Source organism: Pseudophryne corroboree, chromosome 12 (genome assembly GCF_028390025.1).
Source record: "Pseudophryne corroboree isolate aPseCor3 chromosome 12, aPseCor3.hap2, whole genome shotgun sequence".
Lineage (NCBI taxonomy): Eukaryota > Metazoa > Chordata > Amphibia > Anura > Myobatrachidae > Pseudophryne > Pseudophryne corroboree.
Genome location: NC_086455.1, coordinates 137331643 through 137345815, shown reverse-complemented (window position 1 = coordinate 137345815; position 14173 = coordinate 137331643). Strand labels below are relative to the sequence as shown.

At 38.4% G+C, this 14173-nt stretch overlaps 1 protein-coding gene and 1 pseudogene across 1 annotated transcript; both read left to right on the top strand.

Moving 5' to 3' along the window:
- The first annotated feature begins 5808 nt into the window (after window positions 1–5808).
- LOC134979956 (olfactory receptor 10C1-like) lies at window positions 5809–6726 on the top strand. Its single transcript, XM_063946562.1, has one exon. It carries the CDS (start codon window positions 5809–5811, stop codon window positions 6724–6726), a length of 918 nt encoding a protein of 305 aa, XP_063802632.1.
- Window positions 6727–11592: 4866 nt separating this feature from the next.
- LOC134981816 (5S ribosomal RNA) lies at window positions 11593–11712 on the top strand (annotated as a pseudogene).
- The last annotated feature ends 2461 nt before the right edge of the window (window positions 11713–14173 follow it).

Genomic DNA, 14173 nt, shown 5'->3' with positions numbered 1-14173 from the left:
CTGGTTACCGTCACCATAAGGAAAATGTACCGGGGTTGCCCCCTCTACATTCAACTCACTGTGGTCCACTTGTTCAAATTGCATATAATATTAATGAGGATACCCTTCATACAATGTATTTGTGGCTTGATGCTGTCTGGGAAGCCTTTTAGTAGTAACTTTTGCTAATTACCATCACCATGGGATAAGATGTACCGGGGTTACCCCCTCTACATTCAACTCACTGTGATCCACTTGTTCAAATTGCATGAAATAAAACACTCCAGGCGTCCTCCTTATCAGATCCACCAGGGGTTTCCATTTTATTAAAAATGCGGCCACCAATGTTTAAAAAACATAACAAATTTATTCCACAACAAACAATTAAAAAAATTATTTAAAAGGTGAACTTTCCATCCAAATAGGAGAGATTTTTTTCTGATGTTATAGGATCCAAAAATAGAAAAAATATCTCACCACTCCTCCGGATGTGTTCACCCTAGAATAAAAGAAGTCCCACCAACGTGTTTCGATCCTGTATAAGGATCTTTTTCAAGGTACCTTGAAAAAGATCCTAATACAGGATCGAAACGCTTTGGTGAGACTTCTTTTATTCTACGGTGAACACATCTAGAGGAGTCAAACCACAAAGAAATTACCACTGTATAGAAAGAAGGTTTTGTTACATCTGGAGGAGTGGTGAGATATTTTTGCTATTTTTGGATCCTATAACATCAGAAAAAATCTCCCCTATCTGGATGGAAAGTTCACCTTTTAAATAATTTTTAAAATTGTTTGTGGACTAGTAATTAATTATTCCATTTTTTGATGTGGAATAAATTTATGTTTTTTAAACATTGGTGGCCGTATTTTTAATAAAACGGAAACCCCTGGCGGATCTGATAAGGAGGATGCCTGGAATGTTTTATTTCATGCAATTTGAACAAGTGGATCACAGTGAGTTGAATGTAGAGGGGGTAACCCCAGTACATCTTATCCCATGATGATGGTAATTAGCAAAAGTTAATACTAAAAGGCTTCCCAGACAGCATCAAGCCACAAATACATTGTATGAAGGGTATCCTCATTAATATTATATGCAATTTGAACAAGTGGACCACAGTGAGTTGAATGTAGAGGGGGCAACCCCGGTACGTTTTTGCCCTATGGTGATGGAACCAGTAAAATACACTGTTAAGAAGCTTTCCAAACAGCATTGAGTTGTGAGTGCACTGTATAGGGGGCATCCCAACAAAAATAATATTATTTTGAAAGGTGGAGGTGTAATTCTCTGAACCCATAAAAGAATGTTTGTGTTGTTATCAATTTGAAATATTGTAACAGGATTACACTATGTTTTGTTGTTTTTTTCTTCTTCACATATTATTGAAAATACACCAGTGAGGACAACGAAGAAAAGAGTGCTTACAGGGGAGTAGAGACATTTCTTCTATTTAGCGCCATTTCCTTCCAATCAATTGTATTTTTTTGTATGTTTTGGAGTGATACTGTAGGTGTATTGCTCAGATTGGTGGAGAGGCTGCTTTGGGGTTTGCGCATAGTAGGGAACTCCGAATTTCTTTTTACATTGTAATATATTTGCGTGGTTAGTTACCAGGAGAAAAAGAAGTTGTAATGACAATCTGCAAATTTTCTTTAGAAATTGGTGGAATACATTTAGAAAAAAATTAAATGTGTCATATGCCTGAAATTGCAGAAAAAAAATATATGTGGCAGAAATAATATCAATTTTATGCAAAGAACATAGACTTACATTATCAAAATGTCTGACTACATAGGGCCTAATACTGTCTATATTCTAATGAGAACTGCCTCAACCAAATGACAGGGCAATTTTAACTAAATGTGGGCTAAGTTAAAATGACTTGTGAAAAATTAAAATAGTTTACAGGGCTATATATTTCTTTAAAACATTGCATTTGCATGAATATTCAGTAAGCTGGAGAGCTTTCCAGTCTATCTTGGTTTACATTATCAACTGGGTACTTTTTGCAATTTGCGAGCAATTTCTATATACAGTACAAGGGGTGTATAATAAGACTCTGGATGTGCAGTGCATAGGTAGAGTAGTAACAATCTGAAGTTGTAAACTGTAATCTCTAACTAAAGTTCTTTTGAAAGGGATAGAACCCTATATAAAACACTGCACACCAAAGAAGTCAGCATGTTCACTTCCTTCACAAACTTATTATGGAGCTCAACAGAGACCACTGGAGAGCCATGATCTTCTATGACAAGAGTGGTCTGCAACAGCAGGCAAGTTTTGACCGACTGTGAGATGCTTTTGGGGAGGAAGCACTGTCCCGAACCACTGTGTTTGAGTGGGTTGCCGAATTTTGTCATGAGAGACAGTTCCTAGAAGATGAGAAGCATTGTGGAAAACCTGTGTCTTCCTTCATTGAGGACAATGTTTCTGCCATGCGGACCATAGTTGAGGTGGATACCAAGGTGACCATGGGCAAGTTACAGAAGGAGACAGTCATCTCATAAATATCCATCCACTTGATACTTCATGAAAAAGACTGGCCTAATCAAGGTTTCTGCACTCTGTTTTCCCAATTAGCAGATTCAAGAGCAGAAGGAGGTTCAGGTAACATGCTGGCTAGGTTTGATGTCAGTTGCTCCTACTCTGTCTGGGAGGTAATCATTGTATCTATAGTTTTGTCTCCAAAACCAGTCATCGGCCCAGTGAACACCATCAGGAGGTGGGCCACCACAGAAGTTCCAATGTAAGCACAGCGTGGCAAGCAGGAGGTGGCTGTTTTTGTGGCCAAGACATGTAGCTACCATAACACTTGTGCAGCAGCACACAATCAGCGGTATGCCAACTGATGCCTGCTGCAAGTGCTGGAAGCCATTTTGAGGTGCTTTCCAAGAACTTGCGCTCGTGGTGCCCTAATTCATCATGACAGTGCACCTGCACACAAGTCCAGGAAAGTTGTGGATTTTCTGGCTCATAAATGCAATCTTGGTCATTTGCCATACAATCCAGACCTGGCCTACTACAACTTCTTTGTGTTCCCACACAATCAAGCACAAAATGGATGGGATTCGTTTTGAGGTACCAGAAGCTACAGTGGACACTTTATTCCAGCATGTAGGTAGAGTACTGGTCCATTTGCTTCACCAAGTTTTTAAGTGCATGCAACTTTGCATAGACATGATTCAAACAAGGGAAAGGGAAGAATGGAAACTATTGCCCTAGTCAATGGTAACATAGGAGGACCTTTATTTCATTTCAAGCAATTGTGATCATGTTCGGGGGTGCTTCAAAGGACAACATGGTAAACCATATACAATAAACTACAGAACAGAAAAGAGTTATCTTATGGTGGTGCATAAAAAAAGAAATAAATAATAAGATACTATGATATAACTTTTAATCTCATTCGCTATAACCTTGTACTGTGAAGTATTAAAAGCAGATAGAATTAAAAAAGTGCAAAACCAAAGTAAGAAATTGTGATAAAAACTCACACTGTGTTGTGTATGCTATGATTTATTCAGAATTTTTTTATGGGTAAATATCCCCCCCTTATTAAAATATTAATGTCATGGAATCATTAAAATAATTTATTTTGCCAAATAGGAGGTACCCAAAGGAATTTTTGTTCAATACTGTCCCTATTCAGTGTAACTTGGATGTCACTCTTGTATCAAATGTTAACGCTGTTCTGTTTTGTATATATATTTGGTTAATAAACCTAATAAAGGATTGGTTGTGCCGGATCCTTTTCTCTCATCAATAAATTAGTCCCGGGACTAATTCCTACCGGGAATGTTTTTAATTTTCTATAAAGAGCAAACTTTTGGTAAGTATCACTGTGTGTATCGATTCAATATCTGAACAAATGTATTGAATGTCACCCTTGGAGTAGCAACTTTTAAAGACCTAGGCAGAGTGTACACTTGTACTCCTAAAAGTGGGTTCATGTATTCTGAATGACTTGCTGTTCTCCAATGTACCAGGAAGTACATTAATTGGGAAATTGTATTTCATGGTAAGAATACTGCTGAAATGTGGGATGTTTTTACAACTGCGCTCAATAAGTACACTCACTTGTATATTCCCAAAGTCAACAAAAACAGGAGTAGGAAATTCAAACCGATGTGGCTTAATAAGAAGGTCAAGGAACAAAGGTATAAAAAAAGGCATGCTGTCAAAGCATTTAAGTCTGACGGAACAGTGGAATCATTCCAGTTCTACAAGGAATGTAACAAAAAATGCAAAAAAGCAATCAGAGAAGCTAAAATAGAAAACAACAAACAAATCGCAAAGGAGAGTAAAACAAACCCCAAAAAGTTCTTTAAGTATGTGGATAAGTAAAGGAATAGGTGCTATCAACCACCAAATGTTGCTGATATCCTTATCAATCAAAGAGTGATACTATAAATATTTCTGGTACCACATAAGTGCATATGCAAACACTTATTTCATACAAAAACAGACATTCAACATAATAAAATAATATCACCATAGGTTCTTAAAGTGTCAGTGCATGGTTTAGATGTACAAAATATCTCACCAATTTGGGTGGGGGGGGTGGGCTAAGCTTAATTTAAAAGCAAAGAAAGGGTCCCAGGCTTGGAAGCACGGCACCACCACAGATGGCATAAAAAGTACCAAAGGCAACTCTCCTGCACCAATCCACTTCTGGAAACACAGCAAGTCTGTACCCTTTCTTTGCTTTTGAGTACAGTTCTGGGCACCTCACTATAAAAAATATATCTTGGAACTCGAAAGGGTTCAGAGGTGATTCACTAAACTGGTTAAGGGGTTAGAGGCACTGGATTATGAGGAAAGACTTAAAAGGTTAGATATGTTCACACTGGAAAAGAGGTGACTGAGATGGGACATTATTAATATTTATAAATGCATTAAGGGACAATACAAGGATTTATCAAATGATTTGTTTATCAAAAAAACACTACATAGGACACGAGGACACCCCCTCAGGTTAGAAGAAAAAAAATTCCATACTCAATGGAGGAAAGGGTTATTCACAGTAAGAACAGTAAGGATTTGGAATTCTCTTCCAGAGAAGGTAGTAATGGTGGACTCAATCAATAAGTTTAAAAATGGATTAGATAAATTCCTAGTGGAAAAAATATCCGGGGATACAGCATTTAATTAATATAAAAATTATAATACAGGTTTAACTCAATAGACATTTGTCTTTTTTCAACCTCAACAACTATGTAACTATGTAACTTTGATGTATGGGCGCTGTACAGCAATAATATGCTTCCCGTCTAATAGTATTATAATGTGCAATAACTACTCTGGTATTCAACTCTTGCAGGTTGGTGCTATAATCACACTACAATACCTGTAAATGGTTTCAAATATTAATACATAAAGTCTTATGTCACCACGGCCAGGTGACCTCATAAGCTAGGTCCCTAAAATCCCTAAGGTTCAAGTCCAGAACACAGGACCCCCCTGGCCAGCACAACCCAACTGCCTGAAGGCATCATACTAGTAAGAAGTACTAGTTTAAATGTTAAAACGTGTTAGATTAATAAGAAGTAGCAGCTTATATGTAGTATTTCTTTTGAGGTATTTTGTTCCAAATAGTCTTTATCTATTTTGAAAAATGCTGGGCATCTATTAGTTAATTTAAAAAAGGTTACTGTAATTGCAAAAAGATAAGCAGACTATGCAATGCCAGAGGTACTAGAATATTTATAAACGTATAATACTCATCATTTGTTGTTATTTACAGAAATGTATCTATGTATTTTAACGTCAATTGCAAATAATTATTTTCATATTTTTTATTAGGTATTCAATTCAAGTTATGAATAATGGAAGAATTAAACAAAACAATGGTCAAGGAATTTATTCTGGTGGGATTTTCCGATCTCCACCAGTACCAAATCTTACTTCTCATTGTTATATTATTGATGTATATTACTAGTGTCACTGGAAACTTTGCAGTTATTGTTCTTGTTAAGACTGGACCCTCACTTCATTGTCCAATGTATTATTTTATCTGTGTATTTGCAGCTTTAGAAATGTCATTTGTGTCTGTTACTGTCCCCAGACTTCTAGCTAATTTAATAGTGAGTAGCAAGAAGATCTCTTTTATTGGATGCTTTGTACAGTTATACACCTTTAGTGTACTTGGGATAACAGAATGTTATTTGCTTGCAGTTATGGCTTTTGACAGAGATTTGGCTATTAATCATCCTTTAAGGTACTCGTCAATCATGAACCATTTATTTGTTATTTTTCTGGTCGTTACACCTTTCATCATCAGTTGTATAATTTCTCTGATTCCCACAATCTTCACAGCTGATTTAAAATTCTGTGGACCCAATGAAATAAACCACTTTCTTTGTGATTTTGGCTCAGTACAGAACCTGGCTTGTTCTAATCCCTTCATGAGTAAAATAATGACCAGCATGGCAACTACATTTGCAAGTCTTACTACTTTCATCCTTATTATAGGATTCTACATCCATATCATTGTTACGATCACCAAAATTAAGAATGTAGAAAGCAAATATAAAGCATTCTCCACTTGCTCCTCCCATATAATAGTTGCCTCTCTATTCTATAGTACAGTCATCATTGTCTACATAAACCCAAAGGGCAGTCAGTATGATAAGTTCCTTGCTCTTATGTACACAGTCATTGTTCCTATGTTAAACCCGTTCATTTATACTTTAAGAAACAAGGATGTTAAGGAAATTCTTCTTAAGACCATGTTGCACAAATAAAAAGACTGAAAAGATCCAGGGAAACTAACCAGATTCATGATGAATGCATTTCATTAGGGCATGATGTAGGATACAATGTAAAGATAAACTTAAATGTATGATAAATCTGTGCTCTATATGGTTTTGGTGATGCTGTTATATCAATAAAGAACAATAATACAATGTGTAAAGTGCAAGGGGTGATGGGTCAAAATATAATTATATTGTGTTATAGCCTTTTGGGGACTGAGCTCTTAAAAAATTCACTGTCCATAAGTCTCCCTTTCTATAGACAGAAGAAAAAGGAAATTAATAAGTAAAACTCTTATCTTATAAAACTTTCTCTGTGTCACACTTTTTAAAAAAAAAACATTTTTTCCTGGTTTTCTGGTGTTTTTTGCTGTTGCAACTGGGGATTGTTGGCATTCAGATGGGACACATATAATGTAGTTTCTGTTTTTTTTTCCAGTTTTCTGTTTGATCCTTGTGTCAGATAGTCTGTGTTCCTGGACTGCTGTTGAGTGTAGGAATTGAAGTACTGACTGTTTGAATAAAGGTTGGTGGGTTAAATTACTGCATATGAGAGATGCACTAAGATTTCAAATGCAGAAAGGAGGTGGGCACTTTGGGAATGAAGGATCGTTAGACTTTAGAGGCTGGACAATTAGGAGCTACTGTAGCACAGAGGGGTAAAGGGCTAAACCGTCATCAATAGCAAAAATCTCTGGAATCAGACTGGAGCCAGTGACGCATGTCTCTGGAATTTGGATTAGACCAGTGGGAGGAATTACTGGGGCTGAGTTTTAAGCAATGTCTTGAAGGATACAAGTAGGGAGGCAAATCTCGGGATCGGAGTCGGCGGGATCCCAGGATTTAGGGCCAAACATGGCCATGATTCAATCCTGGGATTTGAAGCTCCTATCCAAGGGATTAAGGGATCACTGTTGAGCATCCTCAGGATGCTCAGATGCTGCCCGGTTCCCTCCTCCCGGCTCTCCAGCGCAGCATGACAGTTCATGCTGCACTGTTCGCCGTCACCCACCGCTGACCACCGAGAGAGATGGATGTTTCCCACATGCCCGCCCACATTGTATGGTTAGTTATGTGTGCAGGGTGGGTGGGTGTGTAGCGGGGTGAGGGGGGTGGACACATAGGGAAATGCTAATCCCATAAATCCCGGGAATCCTGGGGTTGACCATTTTTCAATCCCGATACCCTAGATTGAAAAAATGGCCTGGGATTTGGCCTCCCCAGATACAAGGTTCTGGGGCTTGTGTGGAATTGGAACACGGTCCATAGTGGAACTGGCAGTACTGGAGACCGAGCTGGAACTGGAGATACTTGAAATTTTGCTGCACTGACTGTGCTTGATTATGGGTAGAGACCAGCTGTACTTGGTGCTGGGCTGGAACTGGCTGTGCTCGATGCTGGTCTGGTACTGGCTGTGCTTGATGATAGGCTGGGACCAGCTGAGATTGATGCCGGGGTGGGACTGGCTGTGCCTGATGCCTGGCTGGGACTGGCTGAGCTGAGTACTGGACTGGAACTGGTGAATGCAGGTACATATACAGAGTAAGAACACCGTGGAGCACAGTCTAGTGTTACCCTCTGCTGGCAGGTATCAATGTTGTACTGGCAACGAGCCAGCATTTCAGTAAATTATATTATAAGGGCTGCTGGTTTCTGGTTAGCCAGTTGTTTCAGATGATCTGGGGAGAGAGTACCATTGGTGGTGCAGTGATCACCTTACCTCTTTGAAGATGGTGGCACCCAGAGACCATATCCAATGGGAGCCACAGCGTGGGTAATGCCAGCGCAGCTTGCAGTCTCACTATGCAGACAACAGCTGCTGGCAGCACTGAGGAAAGAGATGGCAGCCGGAGAACAGCAGACCTCCGGAGATCCCTGCAAGCAATATGAGAAGGCACAGACAGGTGAGAAATGGGGTTTGGGTGTGGAGATGGTACTCTGAGTTGGGGCCTAAAAATAACATACTTTATGTACAGTATACTGTGCTAAACCAATGCATTTTATCCTATCAACTTTCTTTAGGATGTTCCATATAATATATTCTTTTCCTAAATTTTTATGTACAAACAAACAATACAAATTAAAATGTATTATTTTACAAAAAATGGGACACCTAACTCACACTCCCTGACTCACTACAAACCACAATTAGTAGTCTAATGCTACCTGGTTCCTCCTACAATAAGGGAAATTTACTATGCTCCCGATATGATTCGAGTTTGCATTTTCACATGAAAATGCAACTTGGTAATTTACAGTAGTAAACAGCAATTATGGCAGAGTTCTAACAATTCATATTGAGATACACTGACGTTCACACAAATACGAATCAATAGACCATCGGACAAACATGGTTTACTTATAATGTGTATTCTCAATCACTGTCAACAATAGCAATAAACTGCCAGAAATGGATGGAATTCGTACACGTATAAAACTTTCAAATAGACCTGCTTCTGGCTGGTGTGTTTGGAGAAACATACATGGATCATTGAGATCTGCGTATACTTTTCTATTTAAAAGTGTAGTAAAGAGTTAACATTTACAACAACAAAAAATGTTTGGGGTCCCCCCCTCCTGAACATAACCAGCCCCAGGGTCTTTCAGCCAGTCCTGTTTGTTAAAATACAAGGAAAAAATTGTATAAGGGTTCCCAGTATTTTTTTTTTATAAAAAACAGCACCAGGCTCTTTGACCGGTCCTGGTTCCAAAAATATGTGGTAAAAGGACATAGGTGTCCCCCATCTTTTTTAAACCAGCACCGGGCTCCATTAGTCAAGGAGATAATGCCGCAGCCGGAGGACACATTTATAGCGGTCGTGGCATTACCCAACTAGTCACCCCTGGCTGAGGTTACCTAAGGGAGCAGGGACCCCCAATAAAGGGGTCCCCCCTGCAGACACCAAGGGCCAGGGATCAAGCTGGGGCTATGTCCACCACCCCTGGGCTGTGGATGGCAACTTCATAGCTTTTGTGTAAAAAATTTAAATATTGTCTTTTGCTGTGGAATGCATGCTGGTACTTGGAGAACCACAAGTACAAGCATGCAGGGCATTAAAGGGCTCACTGGTACCTGTAGTTCCACAACAAGAGAAATATTCCTATAAAGACATTACACACACACAGCGTGACAGTACAGCTTTATTAAAACATACAGTACTTGTACACTCACACTCACATACAGTACATACACACACTTACACATACTTACCTACATCACACGACGCCATTCACGCCCACTTGTCCAATAGAATCCATAGGGTACCTGTAAAAAAAATATATATGCTCACCTACAGATGGAGCCATGCTACTGAAAGAAAAATAAGACATACATTCGAATGGGCTCATCAGTGCCATTTTTCTGCATTGGTTTTAAGGCACAACAATCTGTATGGCTACATGCATTTTAAATAAAGTTTCTCATGGCCACTTACAGTATATGGAACCTCTTGTAAAACACAATACATAAACAAATCCTGAAAAATACCAGTGTCTTTTCTTCTACGAGTAGATCTTTCTAACTTTGGAGCTCATTTACATTTGGATGTAAGTCATTGTTATGACACGCCTCTCAGATGTAGTAGTACACGTCAGCGCTTATAGGTGTTTTCTTTACAATCTCCCTGACATGCTTTTTCAAAAATAGGCAAGTATGGGTTATACGCTTATGAGGGAGACTCATACAGAACATAGGGCCTAAAACAGACCTCATCATAGCAGCAAATTTGTTAACAGGTGGGCAAAACCATGTGCACTGCAGGGGCAGATATAACATGTGCAGAGAGAGTTAGATTTGACAGCTTTATTAAAACATACTTGTACACTCACGCTCCCATCAGATTAGACAGCGTCCCCGGCGACCTCATCTAACCAGGGGAACGGAGCAGCATAGTACAAGTTCCACCGCCGATGCAGGAACCACTACATAGGTTTAGGGTATCGTACAGTATATGCTGCAGCCTGCACGCTTCTTCTAACTAACATCATGCACTGTCAATTACTCCAAGGAACAGTGTATGGTTGCTTACATGCTGTTTAAAATCTGTGTAGCTCGGAACAATTCTATGTGTACAGCCTAATATGAATTAATCCTGGGTGTTATTAAACTATAGTTAGGTGCTAAGTGTATCCTCTTTATACTTATATAGATAATATGAGGAGCTTGTTTTTCTTCTGAATACCCCAGCAAACTGCAAACAACAAATAGTATATCATAGTTGAGTACATGCAACATTGAATAACTGCCGAAGATGTGTCTGTAGCAAGAATTTAATACATTATATACTCGTATTAGCATTGCTCCTATTGAACTCGATGTGACTTTGATGCAGTGATACAATTTGCTGGCTGTAAATTATTACAGAATAGCCACAGATAAGTAGCACATCATGGTATCAATAACAAGTATTTTTGAATCTCAGTGAAACACTTTTTTATGAGTGTGTTGTGTACCTTAACAATAAGTATACATGAACCCTGCAATGCATTGGTAACAGGGTAAATATTACGGTCACTGCACACTTGATAGCTCTACTTTTCCTTTCTTCCAACCTTTTGCCGGAGTCTCACTCTCTCATCCCCCATCCTATACCATTTTGGCAAGATAGCCGGAAAGCAGAAGTGAGGCACCATAAGTGCATAAAGGTTTCTACTTTTACTATATGCACAAAACCTCGTATATTTTTTGATTCCTGAGACAATACATTCAGACAGAAAAACATATTCCTATTTAAGGCTAGATAAGTATATATGTATCCCTAGTTAGAATGTATTGTAACCACATTTAACAACACAATTTACCATCTCAGAATATTGTACTGCTTAAAGAGCGTTGGATGTGTTGTGAAGTATTTAACTATTTGTGGTCATACACTACTGGAGATGCCCAATCTCTTCTGATCTTGGAAGCTAAGCAGTGGATGGCCAGGTTAGTACTTGGATGGGAGACCACCTGGGAAAACCCAGGTGCTGCAATTTTTCTTTAACAATTTAAAACACATCATATGAAATGGAACTATATTATATTATGTATACATTTTAAAAGATATATGTTAAAACACTTATGTGTATAATAAATACTAGATACTGTAGGTTTATGTGCAGACAAATGTCCATCTGAAGACCTTTAGAATATTAGGTCCTTGAGCACAAGCACCGAGCTGGGAGCAATCTAGTAATTGATGAAGAAATTTAAAAGGAAGGAATAGATCACCGTCATCATGCTTCAGTCTTGAAAAAGTCCTGGTGCATTGTGGGATGAAACTCACGTGACCATGTTATTTCCTAGCAAACCACTACTATTCTGATACCTCCAGCCACAGCTTAATTCAGCGCACAGAGGCCAGTGTCGCTTGGGGATCATTTCACTGTGCAGACATCAGCTCCCACAGTGGTGATAGCCTCACCATCGGGAGCATAAGAGACCAGAGGGCACCCGCGGCTGGACATAAACTGCAGGCTCTCGGAGGAGTAATTATAAATCTCACTAAAGCCTCAAAAAGACTAAGTGCTTGAATAGTGCATTTAACTGTGACACCGGCATTGCTGTGACATATACCTATACCCTATAACCTGCTCCGAGTACCGCACTAGAATTGTGTTGCTACTTTACTAACAACTGCTACATGCTAACAAATGTTGCAACTGCTGTGATTTCTTTACATTAAGTTTGGAAGATTCATAATAAGAACTTTACAGGAGTCTGTGGAAGGATTTAATTAATTGCTATAAAGTATCTAAACAGTAAATTAGTAACATATTGTGAATACTTTCTTATCTTGTATTTTATGTGTCTGCGAGAGAGAATTAAATCTGTGAATTTCCTCTCCCTAGCATTATTATTTTAAACTATTGTTTACATGATATATGTTTTAAATTTGTTATTTTCATTTCCAATTTAAATGTTTTCTGATTAAGCGCAGGCTTCCTATCATTCATTTTTGAAGATACAGTATGCAGCTGTAGCCAAAGGCTTGGTTTATCGATTTATCTTATTGAAATATATTATATACTTAAATAGAGAAAAGACGCACCAATTTATCTATTTACAACAGACAAAAGTGACAGCATTCTGGACCAAAATACTAGAACTCCAACACCGGGAAGATGGTTTTTTGCCTCGTTTTCAGATCCAACCCTGGCAGGAAGAACTGAACCAGGATTCAGATCTGCTCAGAACCCCTAAGCTCAGGTGTGTTCAGTTCCCAGGAAGCCAAACCCGCTCATCAATAAAGTGTAAATATCTTTTTCTTTTTCAAATAAATGGCATCTAGAATTTCTGTTTTTAAAAATCTTGAGTAAATAAAATTCAAAATAATGATCTCCAGCAACCTATAGGGCAAAATGGTTTTACATGTTCTTAAAAGGACTTACTTAAATCCAACTTCAGTGCCTTTGTCTACAATTTTTAAGACCTCTTTTGTTTTGGCTCTAGATATACTGTAGCAGCCAGAAAATATCTTCCTCTACATTTATTTGGTGTATGTGTATGTATATGATTCATGTTTGCAAGTAAAGCAAAAAAGCAAGCAACTGGGCAAAACCATGTTGCACTGCAGGTGGGGCAAAAGTAACATGTGCAGAGAGATTTAGAATTGGGTGGATTATATTTTTTGCCCACAAATACTAGATAGCTTTATTTTTACACTGCAATTTAGATTTCAGTTTGAACACACCCTACTGAAATCTAACTCAATACAATATACAATATTGAATACATTACAGCTTACAATATTGTTTTCAGCAAGGCTGCAGCAAACTTACTGGTTTCTAAGTGACAAAGCAGTGACACAACACATGGCAGTTTATAGCATAACTATGAAACACTGCCAAAGCGTACTGGGGTACAGCGCTCATGATAGTACAAACTATATATATATATATTTATATATGTATATACATTGAGAGAGAGAGAGAGAGAGAGAGAAAGAGAGAGGGAATCTAATCAGAGGGTCTAATTAGAGTCTAACCCAAAAATTGGGAGACCCATAGTACAGTATAGAGTATCCCGCAGGTGGGAATGATAGCACTACCAGCCGGGTAACATTTTGCCCCCAGGCTCCAGGGGGAGTGCTTCCTATATAAGAAGCACCAGTAGCGCGTCGGCACTGAATGTTTGACAAAAGTCATGTAAAGAAATGTTTCTATAGGAACTTTAGTTTTCATGTAAAATTAAATCTTATTTCAATATATTTAAGTGATAAATGGAATACAGCACAATCTAAAAATTTGGCTCTGATGAAGATGAGTAAAATGGAAGATTGCATAATTTAAATTGTTTTAATTCACAAGTGTTCTTGTGTGAATGCTACCAAGTACTGTATAACACACACAGACCTGTGAGTCTCTGACACATATTATTTACTAACTGTAGTAGCTGGTGCCGCTTGGATATATACAGATGTAGCCACGCTCATCTATGCATACGGATGGGCATACG